This window comes from Glycine soja, chromosome 17 (assembly GCF_004193775.1).
Source record: "Glycine soja cultivar W05 chromosome 17, ASM419377v2, whole genome shotgun sequence".
Taxonomy (NCBI): Eukaryota; Viridiplantae; Streptophyta; class Magnoliopsida; order Fabales; family Fabaceae; genus Glycine; species Glycine soja.
The window spans coordinates 12083490-12101733 of NC_041018.1; the positions used below are offsets into that span (position 1 = coordinate 12083490).

General features: G+C 36.5%; 2 protein-coding genes across 2 annotated transcripts; one reads left to right on the forward strand and one right to left on the reverse strand.

Moving 5' to 3' along the window:
* The first annotated feature begins 1378 nt into the window (after positions 1-1378).
* LOC114392959 lies at positions 1379-7800 on the forward strand. The gene is made up of 2 exons (XM_028354217.1): positions 1379-1995; positions 3278-7800. Exons 1-2 carry the CDS (start codon positions 1489-1491, stop codon positions 3281-3283), a joined length of 513 nt encoding a protein of 170 aa, XP_028210018.1. The 5' UTR covers positions 1379-1488; the 3' UTR covers positions 3284-7800.
* A 1497-nt stretch (positions 7801-9297) lies between these two features.
* On the reverse strand, positions 9298-11516 carry LOC114392958 (expansin-like B1). The gene is made up of 4 exons (XM_028354216.1): positions 11273-11516; positions 10781-10887; positions 10145-10453; positions 9298-9734 (listed from the first exon to the last, which is right to left on the reverse strand). The coding sequence occupies exons 1-4, from the start codon at positions 11406-11408 to the stop codon at positions 9534-9536; spliced, it is 753 nt and encodes a 250-aa protein (XP_028210017.1). The 5' UTR covers positions 11409-11516; the 3' UTR covers positions 9298-9533.
* Between the last annotated feature and the right edge of the window lie 6728 nt (positions 11517-18244).

Here is an 18244-nt window from a genome sequence, read left to right on the forward strand (position 1 = left end):
AAAAACCTCCCTTAAGAGAAGTGAATGTCATTTTCCATAAAATGTGTATCATTTCTATTTATTTTAAAGTTTATGAACTATTTGAGTCTTGAGGGATCTTTGTCGCTCATAATGATCCTATCTAACAACTCGATCAAGATTATCTCTCACAAAGAATACATGTGATCTAGACTAAAAAAAATTAAGAATTATTTTTATTCCCGATTAATAGGGGTGGGTATATAGATTGATCCGACCTGTTTAAGGCCCAGCTCGTGAAGCTTGCATTTTAAATGAGTCGAACAAATCTGATAGGTGAAATAAATATTTTTTTTTAAGTTCGTATCTTGCTCACCAAATCTACTAAAAAACACACTCGTCCCCGTACCTAAATAATGATGTGAAAAAATATTTTTTGAAGAATAAAAAATGTATAAAATTAGAAGATTTTTTCTTTCATATTTTAAGCTAAAATATATCACACTAAAATATATCAACTTTTATAATAGTATTAAACAATAAATATTAAAGTGTTAATACTAAAATATACTAACATTTATAATAGTCTCAATATTAAAAGCATCAAAATGTCTTACATACTGGTTTATATCGGTAATCCGCAAGTTGGTAGATAAAGTCCACTAGGTTAAACTAAAAAATTTAATATAGTTATCCAGATTTTTTTAAAACAAGATGCCTTTCTAGTGTTGGTGGGTAAAATGGGCTAGTCCACGAATCTAAATTTGTATACTCACTCCTATAGATTAGCTTATGATAATATCAAAGTTTTTTTTTAAAAAGTATTGTATTGATTTTTTAATTGATACTATAAATTATAATAATAATTTTAATTTTAATTTTCCTCCCGTGATTACAAACCAAACTAGGAGTAGATCCCTTGTAAATGCATGAATTTTTAAGTGGCAAAAAAGGAAAATAGTGAGAAAAAAAAGAAAGTAAAGTTTTAAAATGTTATAAAAAAAATAAAATTGTGCTGACCGATTTTATATAGACATAAATATAGATGATGGTAGATAATAAATGAATTTTTTTCCTACCCGATGAACCAAGCACACCACCATCCAAATATTGAACCAAAATCCTATTTATTTTATCAAAATTCCTAAATAACTCGTAGGTAAATTTTAATTAAACAACGTTTCCAAAATATTCTTACCTAAACATAAAATCCTAATCAAATACTCTTTCGAAAAATAAAATCTTGAAAAAAAGAAAAAAGATTTCTTGTGTAAAAGATAAAATCTTGAAAAAGAAAAAGTTATTATTTCATTTAAGAATAAAATCTCATCCGATTAATAAAAGACACCAATATGATTAATAATAACATAATTGTAACGGTAATAACTCAATTCGAATTGATCCTAATCTACTATGCACAATATATATAATTCGCTTCGCCAAAAAGGTGAATGACTTAAATTAAGCAATCGCATCATCTTCTCTGTGTTTTACATCCCTCTTGCACCGTTCAGAGGGAAGATTTGATCAATGGAAAACGAGAATTGCACTTTTGTTGCTCAGCCTATTCAAAGAAAGCGCAAACGTTATGCCATTCGTGATTTCCCAGAAGGATGTGGCTCCTTTGGCAAAAGGGTTGATCCTAACACTTTTCGCCAATTAAATGACACTATTTTGGAGTTGGGACTGCAAGATTTGGAAGATGAAGAATTGATAAGTGCCGCTGAAGTTGTTGTAGCGTGTGACTCCTCCAATGTGTCAAAGTTTTCTTCTTTTTCAGAAGGGGTTCTTTGTGATGGTTCAGAATTCTCATCATCTGATGGCAACAACATAGATGGTTCCGATGCTGGTTTGAAGGAGAAGGCTGAAACTAAAGAGCCTCCTCGAAGAGAATTAATCAGAGACTTTCCTCCTTTATGTGGACCACATGCTTATGCAGATCATGTGTGTAGATTGCAAGGCATTGAAGATGATGATACTGATGCAGAAGAATTGGGTAATGATGTTCAAGACGAATCCATGTGCCTGAAACAGGAGGTCAGTTAAGTTGATTCTGAAGTGAATGGTTCAAGAAAGTGAAGAATTGTGTTGTTACATATGTCATAAACTAAACTGCATGTTCAATTTTTCCTCTTTTATCAATGGTTTTCCTTGACTTTGTTGTTTATTAGCAATTCCTTACATCTTCTTGTACACATTACTATTCTATTATGATCTCTAGTTCTTTTGTATGGTGTTATCTAGCTTTTATCCGTCCCTGCTTTCTTTTTCTTTCTTTCTTTATTTCTTTCTCATCTCACACTTTTCATAAAATCGAAGATTAATTGCAAAAGAATTATAAAGACTAAAATCATAATTGACTAATTTTAAAGGATGAAAAAAATTCTCAACCCTTCGGATTAAAAATTTGTCTACCATTGAGTTTAAAGTATATAGATTTACTCTTTTCTGCTGAAGTTTAATTTACATTTAGGAGATTTGGGCCAAAAAGATTAAATTCTTAATCATTGAATCACAAAAACTCTAGTACCATATCAAGAGTCAATTCCTTCCATTTTTATTTATTCTTTCTTCTTTTCATCCATAAACCTCAAAAATTAGATGTGCGCTTATCATTACTCGTCAGAATTTTACAATTGAACAAATCAATGGATTCCTTTTTTTGCTGGGCAATCAATGGATTGACTTTGCTGAATCAAGGCATAATAGTTAGGCTCAGAATTATAGTCATTTGCCGATTGCCATGTATGACACTATGTTACACGCACTTTCCCCCTGTTTTTTTTGCAACTGAAGCAAAATATTCTAAGATTGCATTACATGTGATGTGAATAAGCCCTCTATCATGTCAGCAAATGTCAGAGTTTTTCGTGAAGCAATAAGAAAGTAAAGCAATAAAAATTCACATAGTCAATCATCTTGAAGTAAAACTATAAAAGGGTTCATCAAGTAAGAAAAAAGACATGTTGCCACAGTCAGATAGAAGTCATCCCTTTAAGCCTACCCACGAATCCACGACCTTCTGGAACAAGGGTGGCAATAAAATTTAAGTTTAGGATTTCATACAAATTATCTAAACCTCATATTAATATCCCTCCATACAGTCATACCAATAGGTGCTAAATTTATATCCCAGTAGCTGAGTGTTAAGAACCAAAGGGATACCTAGCATTCGAGGCCTAGGTGCCTCCAGAGAAAAGGTAAGGAAAGAGAGTACTGTATTATTGCTTAACCATTTTTGGAGTACATTGTTAGTATTTATAGAGTTCTTTGTAGCTGTTCTCATCTAACAATTTTCTAATGGTTTGTTGGCATCTAGCCTTGAAGTAATGAAAAGTTACAAAATAGCAAAAAGAGGATCACAATCCTAACGGATTAGTACTCTCAGCCGACAAGGGATCTTCAGGAGCGCCACTACCATCAGGAGCAATGCTGCCAGGACACTCCCTGCTCCACTACTTGCTTACGAAGTCCTTGAGGTAATATGGTTTGCGAGTTTCCCTTTTTAGCCTTGGTCCTTCTCCCTTCTCTGTTTCTGTATTCTCTTGCTGTGCCCTTGCTGTTTGCTGTGTTGTTTCTGCATTTTGTTGCTCCCTTGCTGCATTCTCCTTTTGTGTGAGTCTGTTCTCAACATCCCCTTGCGCTTCCAAAATAACCTTGTCCTCAAGGTTATAATCCGCTTTCAATTGTGCCCAAGGTTCCCATGATGTGTCTTCAGGTAGTAGGCCAGCCCATTGCACAAGGACAAGTAATTCACTATCCTTCTCTGACTGAGTCCACTTAGTGTCCAAGATAGCTAGAGGAGAAATAAGCGGCTGGTGTTCTTCCGACGAAGCTGGTAGACTAAGAGGGACCTCCGGCGGGGTGGTGGATGGAGTATATGGCTTGAGTAGTGAGCAGTGAAATACTGGATGTATGCGTGATGACTCTGGCAAGTCAAGCTTATAGGCTACAGGCCCTATCCTTTGCACATTGCGGAAAGGCCCATAGAACCTTTTGGCCAATTTTGAATATTGACTTCCAGTAGTCGTTGACTGGCGCTGAGGTCGTAATTTGACCAAGACCTGCGCGCCTTCCTTAAATTGAACATCCCTTCGTTGTTTGTTCGCACTCTCCTTCATTTTCTACTGATCCTTTAATAACTTTTTTGTCAAACTAGAAATCATGGTGTCACGCTCGGTCAACTAATCATCCACTGCCGCCACATTGGAATCACCGGCCACATACTAAGGGATATTAGGGGGCTTCTTGCCAAAGGTGATTTCATATGGTGACTTACCGGTAGCAGAGTGGATGGATGTGTTGTACGACCACTCCGCCCACAGGAGGAAATGTCCCCATGTCGGTTTTTGGTGGACTAAAGCTCGGAGGTAATGCTCGATTATGCGATTCATCACCTCTATCTGGCCATTCGTTTAGGGGTGATACGCCGTGCTCATCTTGAGTTTGGTACCGCTTAGCTTGAATAGTTCTTGCCAAAAGCGACTCACGAACAGGGGATCTCGGTAGAAGATGAGGCTTCGTGGCATTCCATGGATTTTGCCGGCAATCTCCATAAATATCCTGGCCATAGTGGCAGTGGTGTAGTGCGTTGGAAGCAAACCTATGTACACCCCTAGCTTTTCGCGCCGGCATGGGAAGTGGACAGAGTAACCCCGAGCTGTTGCGGTGATCGTTCTTGGTCTGTTGACATACTCTATGCAAGAAGAGATAAATAGCTTGACATCCTGCTTCATGGAAGGCCAGACAAAATTTTCGTTAATGCGTCCCAAAGTTTTTGCATTGCCCATATGGCCGCCTGTGGGGGTGTGGTGAAACTCAGTGAGAATAGTGGGGATGACCTGGAGACCCTTAGGAAGCCATATACGACCATTTTGAAGGATGAAGTCGTCGCATATGGAGCAGTCAGGGTATTTGGAAGGATCGGCTTGAATTCGTTGACGAAATTCGAGGAAGGCGGAGTTGTGGAGGAGCTCCTGTTTAAGTTCCTGCAAGAAATGATAATTGGGAACCGTTGGAAGAAAGAGTTGGGTAGAGGGGGCTTCTGTCCGTCGGGAAATAACCCAATAAGCGTGCCAAATAATGTTGTTGTTCTGGTGTCTAGATGAGTTGGCCCATGCAGTGGTCCGTGAGAATGGTGAAGGGATTGTCCAACAAGTACTGCCTCCATTTTTTAATGGCGGTGGTGATGGCGGTGAGTTCTCTGACATACGTGGATGCACGAAGAAGCCTAGGGCAGAAAGGTTTACCAAAGAAGGCTATTGGGTGGTTCTTTTGGGACAGGACTGCTCCCATGCCGACACCGGAGGCGTCAGTCTCGACGCTGAATAGGATGGAGAAGTCTGGCAAGCTTAGCACAGGTGCATTACACAGAGCCTGCTTCAGGTTGAGGAAAGCTTGTTCAGCGTCAGCATTCCAGTGAAAGGAGTCTTTAGTTAGGAGAGCTGTGAGGGGAGCTGCGAGTGAGGAATAGCCTTTAATGAACCTTCTGTAAAATCCCGACAACCCTAGGAAGCCTCGTAGGGCTCGAGTGGATCGGGGAACGGGCCAATTCTGGACTGCCTCAATCTTAGCTGACACTGGTTCCACTCCCCGGCAAGACGCAATGTGACCAAGATATTCCACCTGAGAAGTTGCAAAAGAACACTTTGAAAGCTTAAAAAAAAATTAGTGCAAGCTAAGGATTTCAAAAGCTTTGCAAAGGTGCTCCAAGTGTTCTGGGAATGATTTGCTATAAATCAGAATATCATCAAAAAAGATGGTAACGAATTTACGCAAATAAGGACCGAAGGTGCTGTTCATTGTCGCCTGAAAAGTGGACGGAGCGTTGCAGAGGCCGAACGGCATTACAAGGAACTCGTAATGGCCGGGGTGCGTCCGGAAGGCTGTCTTGGCGATATCAGACTCCGCCATTAGAATCTGGTGGTAGCCCTGCATGAGGTCTAGTTTGGAAAACCAAGTGGCGCTACCCAGTTCCTCCAGAAGTTCGTCAATTTTGGGTATTGGAAATCGGTCCTTAATCATTAGGGCGTTCAAAGCCCTATAATCAACACAAAATCGCCAAGAGTCGTCCCTTTTCTTAACTAGCAGGACCGACGATGAGAAGGGGCTTGTGCTTGGTCTGATGATGCCAGATTGAAGCATATTGGCCACTTGAGTCTCAATTTCATGTTTTTGGAAGTAGGGGTAACAGTATGGTTTAACATTGACAGGAATTGTGTGAGGTTGAAGAAGGATAAAGTGATTGGTGGGTCAGGGAGGGGGAAGGGTGGTGGGTTGTTGAAATAGAGGGGCGAAGTCTGTGATTAAGGCGGAAATAGCAGGATGAGGGGTCGAGGAAGTGATGGGGGAAGGGGAGGCGTGTATGTGAAAAAAGGCACTGGCAGAGTTCGTCTGGATTAGTTGTTGGAGTTGTGGTGGGGAGATGGCTTCTAAGTCTTTGGTGGTGGTATCTCCTTTAAGTTCAATGATATTGCCACTGTGGACAAATTTCATGGTCAAGGTGTTATAGTCCGTCAACATCGGACCAAGGGACTTTTAGCCAATGAACACTGAGGACCACATCAACTCCGCTTATGGGTAAGACATGTAAATCAGTGGTGAAAGAGTAGCCCTGGCTTTGGATGAAAGCTGATGGGCATAAGTGGTGGCACTCTATCGTTGCCGTTGCCAACAAGGACACGAAAGGTTGGGATTGACAGTGGTGAGACTGAGGTGCCTGACTAGCCGAGCCTACACGAAGTTGTGCGTGCTGTCGCCGTCGATGAGGATGACGATGGGCTGGTTGGCGATGTGGCCCAACAGGCGTAGTGTGTCGGAGTGACCCAAAAGTGCACAAAAGCTGATCTGGGCCTGGAGCGGGTCTTGTTGGTTTGGGTCCTCGAGACACGGGTCAGGGTTTGTTATATTAGGGTTCGAAAGCTCCTCGAGCTTGTTGTCTTCTGCGATGAGTAAAAAGAACCGTGAGGCGCAGTGATGCCCTCGCGTGTAGCACTCATCACAGTTGAAGCAGAGGCCGTGCTCCCGGCGGCTTGCGATCTCGGCGGGGGTCAGGCGCTTCCATGGTAAGGGAGGGGGTTTGGCCGACGAAGGTAACAAGGGTGGGGTTGCTGAGGGTAAAGGAGGTGGTGGTGTGGGAAACGAAGATGGTGTTGGGGGTGTGGGGCCGGGGTAGTGCGATTGTGGTAGGGACGACGTTGCTCCGCGAGCTTGTCCTCCTGGAGACGTTCCAACCCGACGGCTTGGACAAGGGTCAGAGGCTGGAGAACTTGGACCTCGCGGCGAATATCGAGGTTCAAACCCGAGACGAAGCAACTCAGGAGGAGAGATGGCGGAAGATCAACTATCCGATTTGCCTGAGCTTTAAACTGATGCAGATACTCACTCACCGAACCTGTTTGGGTTAGCTTGAAGAGGATTCCCGTAGGGTCCTCGTATGGTGAATGCGCAAAACGGGTCTCGATGGCCTGCAAAAATCCTGCCCAAGTGGGGAACTGGTGGTTGCACATCATCCACTGGAAACACGCTAAGGTGGGTCCTTCCATGGTGAAGGAAATGATGGTTAGACACTCTGGTTCTGGGGTGAAGTGATAGGCAAAAAACTGAGTGATTTTGAACACCCACCCAGAAGGGTCGGTGCCATCAAATTTAGGGACATCAAGTTTCATTTTGGGAGTGTTGATGAGGGTGGTTTTTGGTACAGGTTAGGCGAGGAAGAAGGTGAGGCTGAGGAGTTGGTAGTGTTTTCGAGATTGGCCATGCGAAGGAGGAGATCTTCTAATTTGTCAGTAACGGCAATTTGGCTAGAAGCAAGCTGGGAGAAGCTAAGGAGCGCTAATTGATGTCCTTGAAGCAGTTTGTTATTGATGTCCTTCATCCGGGGAGCGCTAATGTTTCCAAGGCTGAACTGAAGGAGAAGCTAAGGAGAATGTATGACGGGAAAGGCACCAACCTTGTATTTGTCTTCAAGTTCCGAACTCATTTTGGTGGTGGCAAATCCACTGGGTTTGGTGTTTAATTTATATGATTCAGTTGAGAATGCTAAGAAGTGTGAGCCTAAGTACAGGCTTATCAGGAATGGAAGAGAAATCAAGGAAGCAAATGAAGGAGAGAAAGAATAGAGCTAAGAAGATTTGTGGAGTTAAGAAGACCAAGGCTTCTGATGCTGCCAAGACTGGAAAAAAGAAATGAGTTTTCAAACATCCTGTCCTAATTTTAAGGTTCTTTCGCTCTTGGTATTTTTAATAGCTTTCCTAGAATGAGATATTTTGCTGTAAGTGTTGCATTAACTGATGTCCAGTTATAGATTGAGTAGTGGCATGATCAATTTTGAGAATTCAGTTGAACACTTTTGTTTTCAAATATTTAGTGTTGTGATAAAGAATTCCGGTGTTGCTTGATTTGGGATGGACCAGTCGACTATTGTCACAAAAGCATTTTAAGTGCCTTGTTATGACTGATAATAGTCTAATATTTGTACTCCATTTAGTCCATGAAAGCCAATATGCAAATTACTAGCTCCCTTCTGCAGCCTATTAAGATGCCTACTCAAAAGTTGTGTTTAAAGAGGTTGTCAATTTTTGAATTCCTACTTTCCTTGTCCTTGAATTTGAATGGGAAGTTAGAAAAAATGAAATGCCTAGGAAAATGACACAGGAACCAAATTTGAAAGAAAATGTTGCTACAGTTATATCCAGTCTGGTCACCGGTGTAAAGTACACCAAATATTTTAAGAATGATCAATATATGCAGCAACTTGTATTTTTAATTAAATCAAGGTGCTCATGAGCTAAGTCAATTGTGAGGTATGCACTATGATGTGAACCGGGTTAAGGTAAAAATAGAATCAAAGGAATCAAACCATAACTCATTTTCACACATACAAATTCAAATGATGAACTGAACCTTTGGTTTGAGTGCCAGAAGAACAGAACAGAAGATTGCAAATCAAGTCCAGTCAGCACGAAAGAGCATACGCTAGTTACAATGTGGATTATATATGCTCAAGTAGCGTATGACTGATCTGCATCTTTGTAGCGCAGAATAAACAATCCACATTTTACTGTGTAGTATGAAAATGTGAATTCCTAGCCATTTATAGTTTATTAAATTATACGTGTAGCAGTGATATAATAATAGCAATATAGGCAAAATTAAAACCAATAAAGTTATGGTTCATTTGTTAACAAATATGCTCGTTTGGAATAGCAAGCTACAAGCTTTCCTTTCTTGTAAAAGATAAAAAAGTTCACTTATATAATTCTTTCATTCATGCTTGAAACAAGTAAAATAATCCAACTAAGCATAAACTAATACAAGTAGAAGGATAAGAAAAACCAGTAAATGATCAAACCAAACTGTATTTTATTCATATTCCATGTAGTCTTAGATACATGGAAATTTGATCACATGAACCCCATTATTCTAGTCCCTTTTTTTGACACAAGTAAATTAACAAGAAACAACATTGAGTGACACTACTTAATTATAACAAACAAATTAACGGAATAAGTGATGACTAGTACTACTTATTAGTTGTAGTATGTTCCTGGGGTTTGGAACCAGTGCATGTATATTTAATTTCCTTTCTCATAAATCTGGACTTTGGTGTCATAAGTAGCACCAGGCTTCCAATTAGCAGGGATTGGGTTATTTGAAGGCAGCCAATATCCATAGCCAACTTGAAACCTCAAGAGAATTGCACCACTGGGTGGGTTAGCATAGTCAAACACTGCCCCATACACCCTGCGTAGTGGCTCCCAACGTTTCTGCCCTCTCTGCACAACATTTCAATAACCAAATTCAGTTCAACTACACAGAGGGACAAGTATTTTGAACGTATGGAAGCACTCTCAAGTAATACTAAACTAACTAAATCAACCATTAAAGCAAATACACATGCCTATATATAGTAAAGTTGCAGTTTCTATCTACTAATTGATTTAAAAATCATTGTACATTAAGAATTGAATGTATGATAAATTTATCGGTTGAATAGTCATATATTGTCAATCAATCATAAATTCTGTTGTTATTAGTAGAACTTTTAAGGTAGTTATTATAAAAATTAACAAATCTATCATATATGATGATTTGTAACTCAATGATAATGTACAATTATTTTACATTGTCAATGCATAACCTATGTTTTCTACATGCGTGTGGGAGCACGTGCATGTATATATACCTGCCACATCTCAACAGCCGTGATGTCGCGTACTCCATTTACGTTGAGAAGCAGGACAGCTAAGTAGCCAGGGTTTTTGCTGCTCTTGTGGACACGGAGCTTAATGTTAGAAGGGTAGTTACAGGGAACCCTTGTGAATGCAATATCCACCACCCCGCGTTTGAACAGCTCCTTAGAAGCAGCTACGTTGCGTGCCAATCCTGAGAATCCACGTTTGCTCATTATGAAGTCTGTTCCGTCTCCCGCACCAGAGTCTGTGGCCACCACCTGCACTCCTTTCCCGCAGTATTGTGGAATTTTGCACCTTACCTAACTCACCATTTATATTAACAACATTTAGTAGAAGGATAAAGATGCATAAACACCCTCGTATACTGTTTGACACTTTATGAGAGAAAAAGAGACGAGTGCAAGTATGATTTGACGTGAAAAGAAAAATATAGAGAAAAACAAAGGTTTCAAATCTAGGTTCATAATATATATAATGCCCATATCATTAATTAGTCTTAGTAGAAATACCTCGCATTCCATGTAAATATTTTGTTGTAGTTAATGATGATGATGAAGCCTTGTTTTACTGAGGATTGTTAGAAATAATAAAATATTGATTAATGAAAAGAAAGGAAAGGGAAGTACCCAATAACATGTGCCACAGCCAGCACCATTCCTCCATAGCCCAGATACAGCAGCCACACTTCCATTATTAATCGTTCTTCCATATTCTTCAAAGCCACAAGCTCCCCCTAAAATATTACACCAATTGGTCCATCACATTAATTATGTTTCTAAAGAGATGAGTAGTATGATGCCACACAGCCAAAATGTACATTAATTTTATTTCTAAAGAGGGCGTGTTACAGAAGAAGCATGCATATGCATCTTCAGAAGTAAGTAATTAATTCCTCAAATGTTTTAATTTGATAGAAAGAAAACAGTATCTACTATCTAGTTTCAAAGTACAAAGGGTTAGTGGTGAAACATGTAAATGAGCTTCTTGCCCCCTCCCAAAACATGACACAAACACAACCTAGTTCCTAGTCTGCATACAAATATGATACAAACTATTTTATTTATACAAAACAAGCTCATAAAAATGAGTACATAGCTAACTAGCTATAGTTGGCTTACTTGGATTCCCAAGGCCATCAGGGGTATTATAATAGCTTGCTCTGGAGTTCGTAAAGTATTCGTTGCAGCTACATAGTGCAGGGAAGAGCAATATTACACAAACAAGCCCAAGTTGGTGGTTAAGACTTAGTTCCATGCCTAAATGACAAGACAAATTCTCAGGCACAAAGGAGAAAAATGCAGCAAGTAATTAAGAATGACCAATAGTGTGTGACAAGCTAATGTATATATGAAAATGAGAGAATGCTTTGAGATGAGATAGGAAGCAAAGATATAACGGAGTCCTATTTATAGTGTACCTTTAGCTTCAGTTCTTTTACACATACCAGTGTTGCATGGTATTGTCAATTGTCCGGTTTCCCTTGTTTTTTAGTCAGCTTTTTTATGAGTTGAATATAAAGGGTTCTGTGAACTGTTCACTGGTTTTGAATAGAAAAATCTACGGATGAAAATTAAACTCTTGGATAAGCACAGAAGATCAGAACAACACTATTATGCGTTGGATGCGTAATTGAGAAATTTGGGCATATTTTATGTTTTAATCCAACTTTAACTGAAAATAATATATTCTTTTTTCTTCATCTATTTTCTAACTTCTATTTTTTGCCCCTCTAAGTGGTAGTTTTGCGTTTATATATTTTTTGAACAATGGCTTTTAAACTATGGATTGTCAGAGGTTTGCTTATTAATCGGGTCAAAACCAAAGGCTACGAGGTAACGAGGAAACAACAAATTGAAGGAATCTTATAAACACCTTGTATGTTAAGGCCAGACCATATTATTTTATCATTTAAATGAGAGAAGATTTACAACAATGCTATAAAATTTGTCTCAAACGGATCAAAAATGCTATGGAGTTAGTGTGATCTAATGAGACATTGTTAGTTTTGCGACTAATTTGTAATAATAACTATGAAATGTTCCATGAGTTTTTGAATTGAGAAGTCAAATATTACTAATGGGTGGTAATGATCACTAAATGTATTTTTAATGGTAGAATATACGGTCTTTGTAGTAGCTAAGTTTCAAACGCATGACTAACAAGATGTTATAAATGCACAAGTCATTGAATCATTAAAGGTTTTTTTATATGTATTTGTTTTTTATATCTTATATCCTTATTTTGTTTACCTTTGTCATTTTTGAAATTTTTATTTTTTTTATGCATAAATATATTTTAGAAAAATTTAATTCTATGTATATATATATATATATATATATATATATATATATATATATATATATATATATACATGAAATCAAGTGCATAATATTGTATTTCAATTATGAAATTATATATGAGAATTTTATTCATCATATCTTGATCTTGAAATGCATAATATGATTTATTCTCATATAATTAAGTTTTACGTCTAAGTGATACTTATAATTTTGATTAATTATGGATTAGCCACAACATCTATATTTTAATTAAAATTATATATTAAATTGTTTAAAGATGATATAAGGAATTAGACATAATATTGTGATCAATTATACTTTATATAATGAATTTTATTCCACAGGAATTTTTATTATATTTGTATAATTAATTGGAATAAAATGATATATTATTGTTCATGGTTTACCCACAGGGATCATGAGGTATGCATAATTTGTGAATTTTATCATAAAGTAAATATTTGTGATAAAAATTAAATTATTTTTATGTTGTACCCGTAAAGCATGAATTTGAGTATGTAATTTGATTATTCTATCATAAGGTTTAATGGTTTTGTATTGAATTAAAAATTTAGCCCACAGGCAATTTTTATGTCACAAGATTCAATTTTCTAGTATGTTTACACCGCCTTTGAATTTTGTAGCTTCTCAAACTATTAGTTTTTCCTGATATTCAAGATGATGTTCCCGAACTCAAAGGAGATAACTATAAGATATGGAAGGAGAGAATTCTTCTGCAATTGGGGTGGATGGACATAGACTATGCTATAAGGAAAGACGAACTACCTATAATCACTGATGAAAGTAGTTCAGCTGATGTTGCATTATATGAGCGGTGGGACTACCCAACCGACTCCGCATGATGTTCCTTAAGATCAAAATCTCGGTCGGAATACGTGGTTTTGTTGACCACCATGAAAAGGTCTGAGACTTGCTTAAGGCCATTGATGACCAGTTCATCACTTCAGATAAAGCTTTAGCAAACACCCTGATCATGAATTTCTCCTCTCTTCGGCTCACCAGTGTGAAAGGTGTGCGTGAGTACATAATTAAAATGCGAGATATTTCATCTCAACTTAAGAAATAGGAGGTTGATATGTCTGAGTCTTTCTTGGTGCACTTCATTTTGAACACTCTTCTGCAGGAATATGGGCCGTTTAAGATTTCCTACAGCGCACATAAGGACAAATGGCTTATCAATGAATTAATGACCATGTGTGTTCAGGAAGAAGAAAGGCTTGTAATGGAGATGATATGTCTGAGTCTTTCTTGGTGCACTTCATTTTGAACACTCTTCTGCAGGAATATGGGCCGTTTAAGATTTCCTACAGCGCACATAAGGACAAATGGCTTATCAATGAATTAATGACCATGTGTGTTCAGGAAGAAGAAAGGCTTGTAATGGAGATGAGTGAGAGTCCATTGCTGACAATTGCTTGTTGGAAGAACAAAGCAACTAAGTCTTAAGCTAATCAGAAGGAGATTGGTAAAATACCACCTCAAGCTGAAATTATGAAGGTGGCAAAGTGTTTCTTTTGCAAGAAGAAAGGACACATGAAGAAGAATTTTCCCGGATTCCAAAAATGACTTGAGAAGAAAAGTAAATCAATCCCATTAGTATGTTATGGATCTAATAAGGTTAGTGTTAATAGTAACATTTGGTGGATTAATTCTGGACATACTATCCATATTGAAAATTCTTTACACGGTATGCAAAACCTAAGGAAACCAGTGGGAAGTGAGCAAAACATTTTATCAGGCAATAAGTTAGGCTTACCTGTGGAGTCTATTGGAACTTGCATTTTAACATTAAGTAGTAGCTTTATTTTGAAATTAGAAAGGACCTTTTATGTATCAAGTTTTTCTCGAAACTTAATTTATGTTTATAGACTCGTACATTTTTGGATATTCCTTTAATTTTAAAGACACATCGTTTGAGTTATTTTATAATTCTGAATGTGTTGGGAACGACATCTTATCTGATGGTCTTTATCTTCTTGGTTTAAAAAATTATGCCACTTATAGTTCAATGCATGTTCAAACTGTTATTAAAAGGTGTAATATTAATGAGAATTCCTCTATGTTATGACACCGGAGATTAGGACATATCTCCATTGAGAGGATTAAAAGTTTAGTGAAAAATGGGGTACTCAATACTCTAGATTTTTCTGACTTTAAGACTTGTGTGGACGACATTAAAGGTAAGCAAACCAACATGTCTACGAAAGGTGCTAACATGAGTTCAAGTATATTAGAAATAATTCATACTGATATTTGTTGTCCAGATATGGATGCACGTGGTCAGAAATATTTTATCACCTATATAGATGATTATTCATGATATATGAATGTTTATTTGCTTCATAACAAAAATGAAGCATTAGATGCCTTCAAAGTCTTCAAGGATGAAATTGAGAATCAATGTGACAAGAAAATAAAAATAGTGAGATTAGATAGAGGTGGAGAATATTATGGCAAATATATTGAGAATGGACAAGCACCTGATCTTTTTGCAAAGTTTCTTAAAGAAATGAGATTGTTGCCCAGTACATTATGCCTGGTTCTCCAAATTAGAATGGTGTTGCGGAAAGAAGGAACCAAATATTATTGGACATGGTACGAAGTATGCTTAGCAACTCTAATCTTTCTAAATCCTTGTGGGCTTAAGCACTAAAGACGAAAACGTATACATTAAACTATGTTTCAACCAAGGCTGTCCCAAAGACACTTTTGAGTTGTTTAAAGGTTGGAAACTGAGTTTGAAACGTATGCGCGTTTGGGGTTGTCCGTCTGAGGTGAGAATATATAACCCACAAGAGAAGAAACTTGACCTAAAGACTATTAGTGGATATTTCATTGGATATGCCGAAAGATCTAAAGATTATATGTTTTACTGTCCATATCATATTACTAGGATTGTGGAATCAAGAAATGCCAAATTTCTTGAAAATGACTTGATTAGTGGGAGTGATCAATTGAGGGACATAGGTTCTGAAATTGATTCTATAGTGTCTCAACCTTCCACATCAACTGAAATATTTATTGTAATTCATACCCCTCAAGTTCAAAGGGATGATGAACAACACATGATTGACATTCTACAACCTATTGCTGATAATCCAGTATGTTCTAAAACAAGCCTCATGTCAGTGGTACCTTAAGTTTCATGAAATAATTTCTTCATTTGGTTTTGATGAAAAACCCATGGATAATGCATATACTACAAGGTCAGTAGGAGCAAAATATGTTTTCTTATTTTATATGTAGATGATATTTTACTTGTAGTTAATGATCGGGGTTTACTACATAAGGTGAAACAATTTCTCTCTAAGAATTTTGACATGAAGGATATGGGTAATGCATCTTATGTCATCGGCATTAAGATTCATAGAGATAGACCTTGAGGTATTTTAGGTTTATCAAAGGAAACCTATATTAACAAAATTTTAGAGAGATTTCAGATGAAAGATTGTTTACCAAATGTTGCTCCCATTGTGAAGGGTGATAGGTTTAATTTGAACCAATGCCCAAAGAATGACTTTGAGAGGGAACAAATGAAAAACATTTCTTATGCTTCAGTTGTTCGAAGCCTCATGTATGCTCAAGTGTGCACAAGGCCTGACATTGCTTTTGTAGTTGTAATGTTAGGAAGATATTATAGTAACCCATGTATTGACCACTGGAGAGTTGCTAAGAAAGTGATGAGGTGCCTTCAGGAGACCAAAGATTACATGTTTATGTATAGACAGACAGACAATCTAGATGTGATTGGTTATTCAGACTCAGACTTTGCTGGTTGTGTTGACTCTTGCAAATCAACATCTGGGTACATTTTCATGATGGCTGGTGGAGCTATTTCATGGAGGAGTGTTAAGCAGACTTTGACTACTACTTCTACCATGGAAGCTGAGTTTGTCTCTTGTTTTGAGGCTACATCACATGGTGTGTGACTCAAGAGTTTCTTTTCTGGACTGAAGATAGTTGATACTATTTCAAAGCCTTTGAGAATTTTCTGCGATAACTTAGTTGCTGTCTTTATGGCTAAGAATAACAAAAGTGGAAGTCCAAGTAAGCACATCGACATTAAATACTTAGTCATTAGAGAAAGAGTAAAAGACGAGAAAGTGGTCATTGAACATATAAGCACTCACTGATCCTTTAACTAAGGGCATGCCACCGTTTAAATTTAAGGATCATGTAGAAAGAATGAGACTTGGTTCCACTTTATAATTATATACGTACAAGTTAAAATTGAAACTTTTATATTGTGATATTTTCTCATATTCAGGTGCACATTGATTTATTTGAGAAAAATTATGTTTTTGACCAAAATAAACATTAGGTTTATTTATTAAGTTTTATTACCACTTTGAGTATACTGCTTGGGAAATTGAATATATTGTAATCATGGATGATATTACTCGTTATAAGTAACCATTAATCATATAATTATCCATATTTCAATTACCCATAAACCAATAATCATATAATTTAACATCTATTATTTTATGAGTAATTGAAATAATCATTAATTTGAAATTAAATAACCTTATAAATTTGGTTACTTTGGTAACTAACAAATTCATCATACATTTAATTCCAACCAAATATATGGTCTGCACATATTTATTGCTATTAACTATACATAGTCATTTTATTAATTTCATTCCAAGCCAAATAAATATCATACATTCACATTATAACCAATAAAATAATAGAAATTCAATCACATTGAAACAAATGTATAACATATACATATTTACTGATAGACATAATTTTAAAACATTCATGTTAATTTAATTGCAGGGCATAAACTTTCAATCCTTTAATCATATTTAATAATAATATTAAGAAAAAAATGAACAAGTGAGATTGAGAATAACAAAATGTAGATTGCAAATAGCAATTCCAAAGATTTCCCCTCTTTTTTTCCCGGGAAAGGAACAATGAAGGAAATAAGAAAGTGCATGCAGGCGCTTTACTTTTAGTTCCAAGGAATAGGAACAACGTACATGACTAGCCACTTTTTTTCTTTCTCCAATATTATACTTTCTAAAATAAATCAACAATTTTTATTTTTTATTTATTTACAAAATATCATATTTGCAGTGGAAAAATAAAATTTTAAAATTTCATAATTAGGGTTTATAATAATTGGAAGAAAATAAATTATTATTGGAAAATCAGAAATTTCATAACATATGTTCTGATATCACATGTAAAATTTTAAGGGTTCCCTAGATTAACAATTATCCAAAAAATAGGATTTTGAAACTTATGATTCTCACAAATAATAAATGAACAATGCATATCTTTCTCCATAGTGAGATTTTTCTCCTGTGTACTTTGATTTCTTGAAAAAATGATAAAAACAAGATTTTAGTCCATTGAATATTCTTTCTGTGTCTCTACGTTTTGTGATGGTGATGGTTAGACTCTCTCTAGTCTGAAGGGACCTTATTTCACATCAGTGGGTATTAACCCTTACTATAACAACTACTCCTGTTAGGTAACAGTTACCTTTAGAAACTTCTCATATTCAACCCAATTACAATTTAGTTCTTAATTATTAATTATTTATTTATTAGTTCATACATAAGTCACATGTCACTTACATGAGACATCAATTTTAACATCTATTCTAAAACGAATCTGAGAGGAAGAAAGAATGTAAGGACGTATCGTAAATATAAAAACTAACATAATATGTTTTTATTTACAGTTATAATACTCTTAGCTTATTATTTACTCTATTTTTCTTTATTTTATTATTTTATAAAAGGAAACCTA

Excerpts from the sequence above, each read along its gene's own strand:
- LOC114392959 (XM_028354217.1), top strand. The coding sequence starts at position 1,489 with ATGGAAAACGAGAATTGCACTTTTGTTGCTCAGCCTATTCAAAGAAAG.
- LOC114392958 (XM_028354216.1), bottom strand. The coding sequence starts at position 11,408 with ATGGAACTAAGTCTTAACCACCAACTTGGGCTTGTTTGTGTAATATTG. Across the intron at positions 10,888-11,272 it reads TGATGGCCTTGGGAATCCAA|GGGGAGCTTGTGGCTTTGAA; the intron begins GTAAGCCAACTA and ends GTAATATTTTAG. Across the intron at positions 9,735-10,144 it reads CGGCTGTTGAGATGTGGCAG|AGAGGGCAGAAACGTTGGGA; the intron begins GTATATATACAT and ends AATGTTGTGCAG.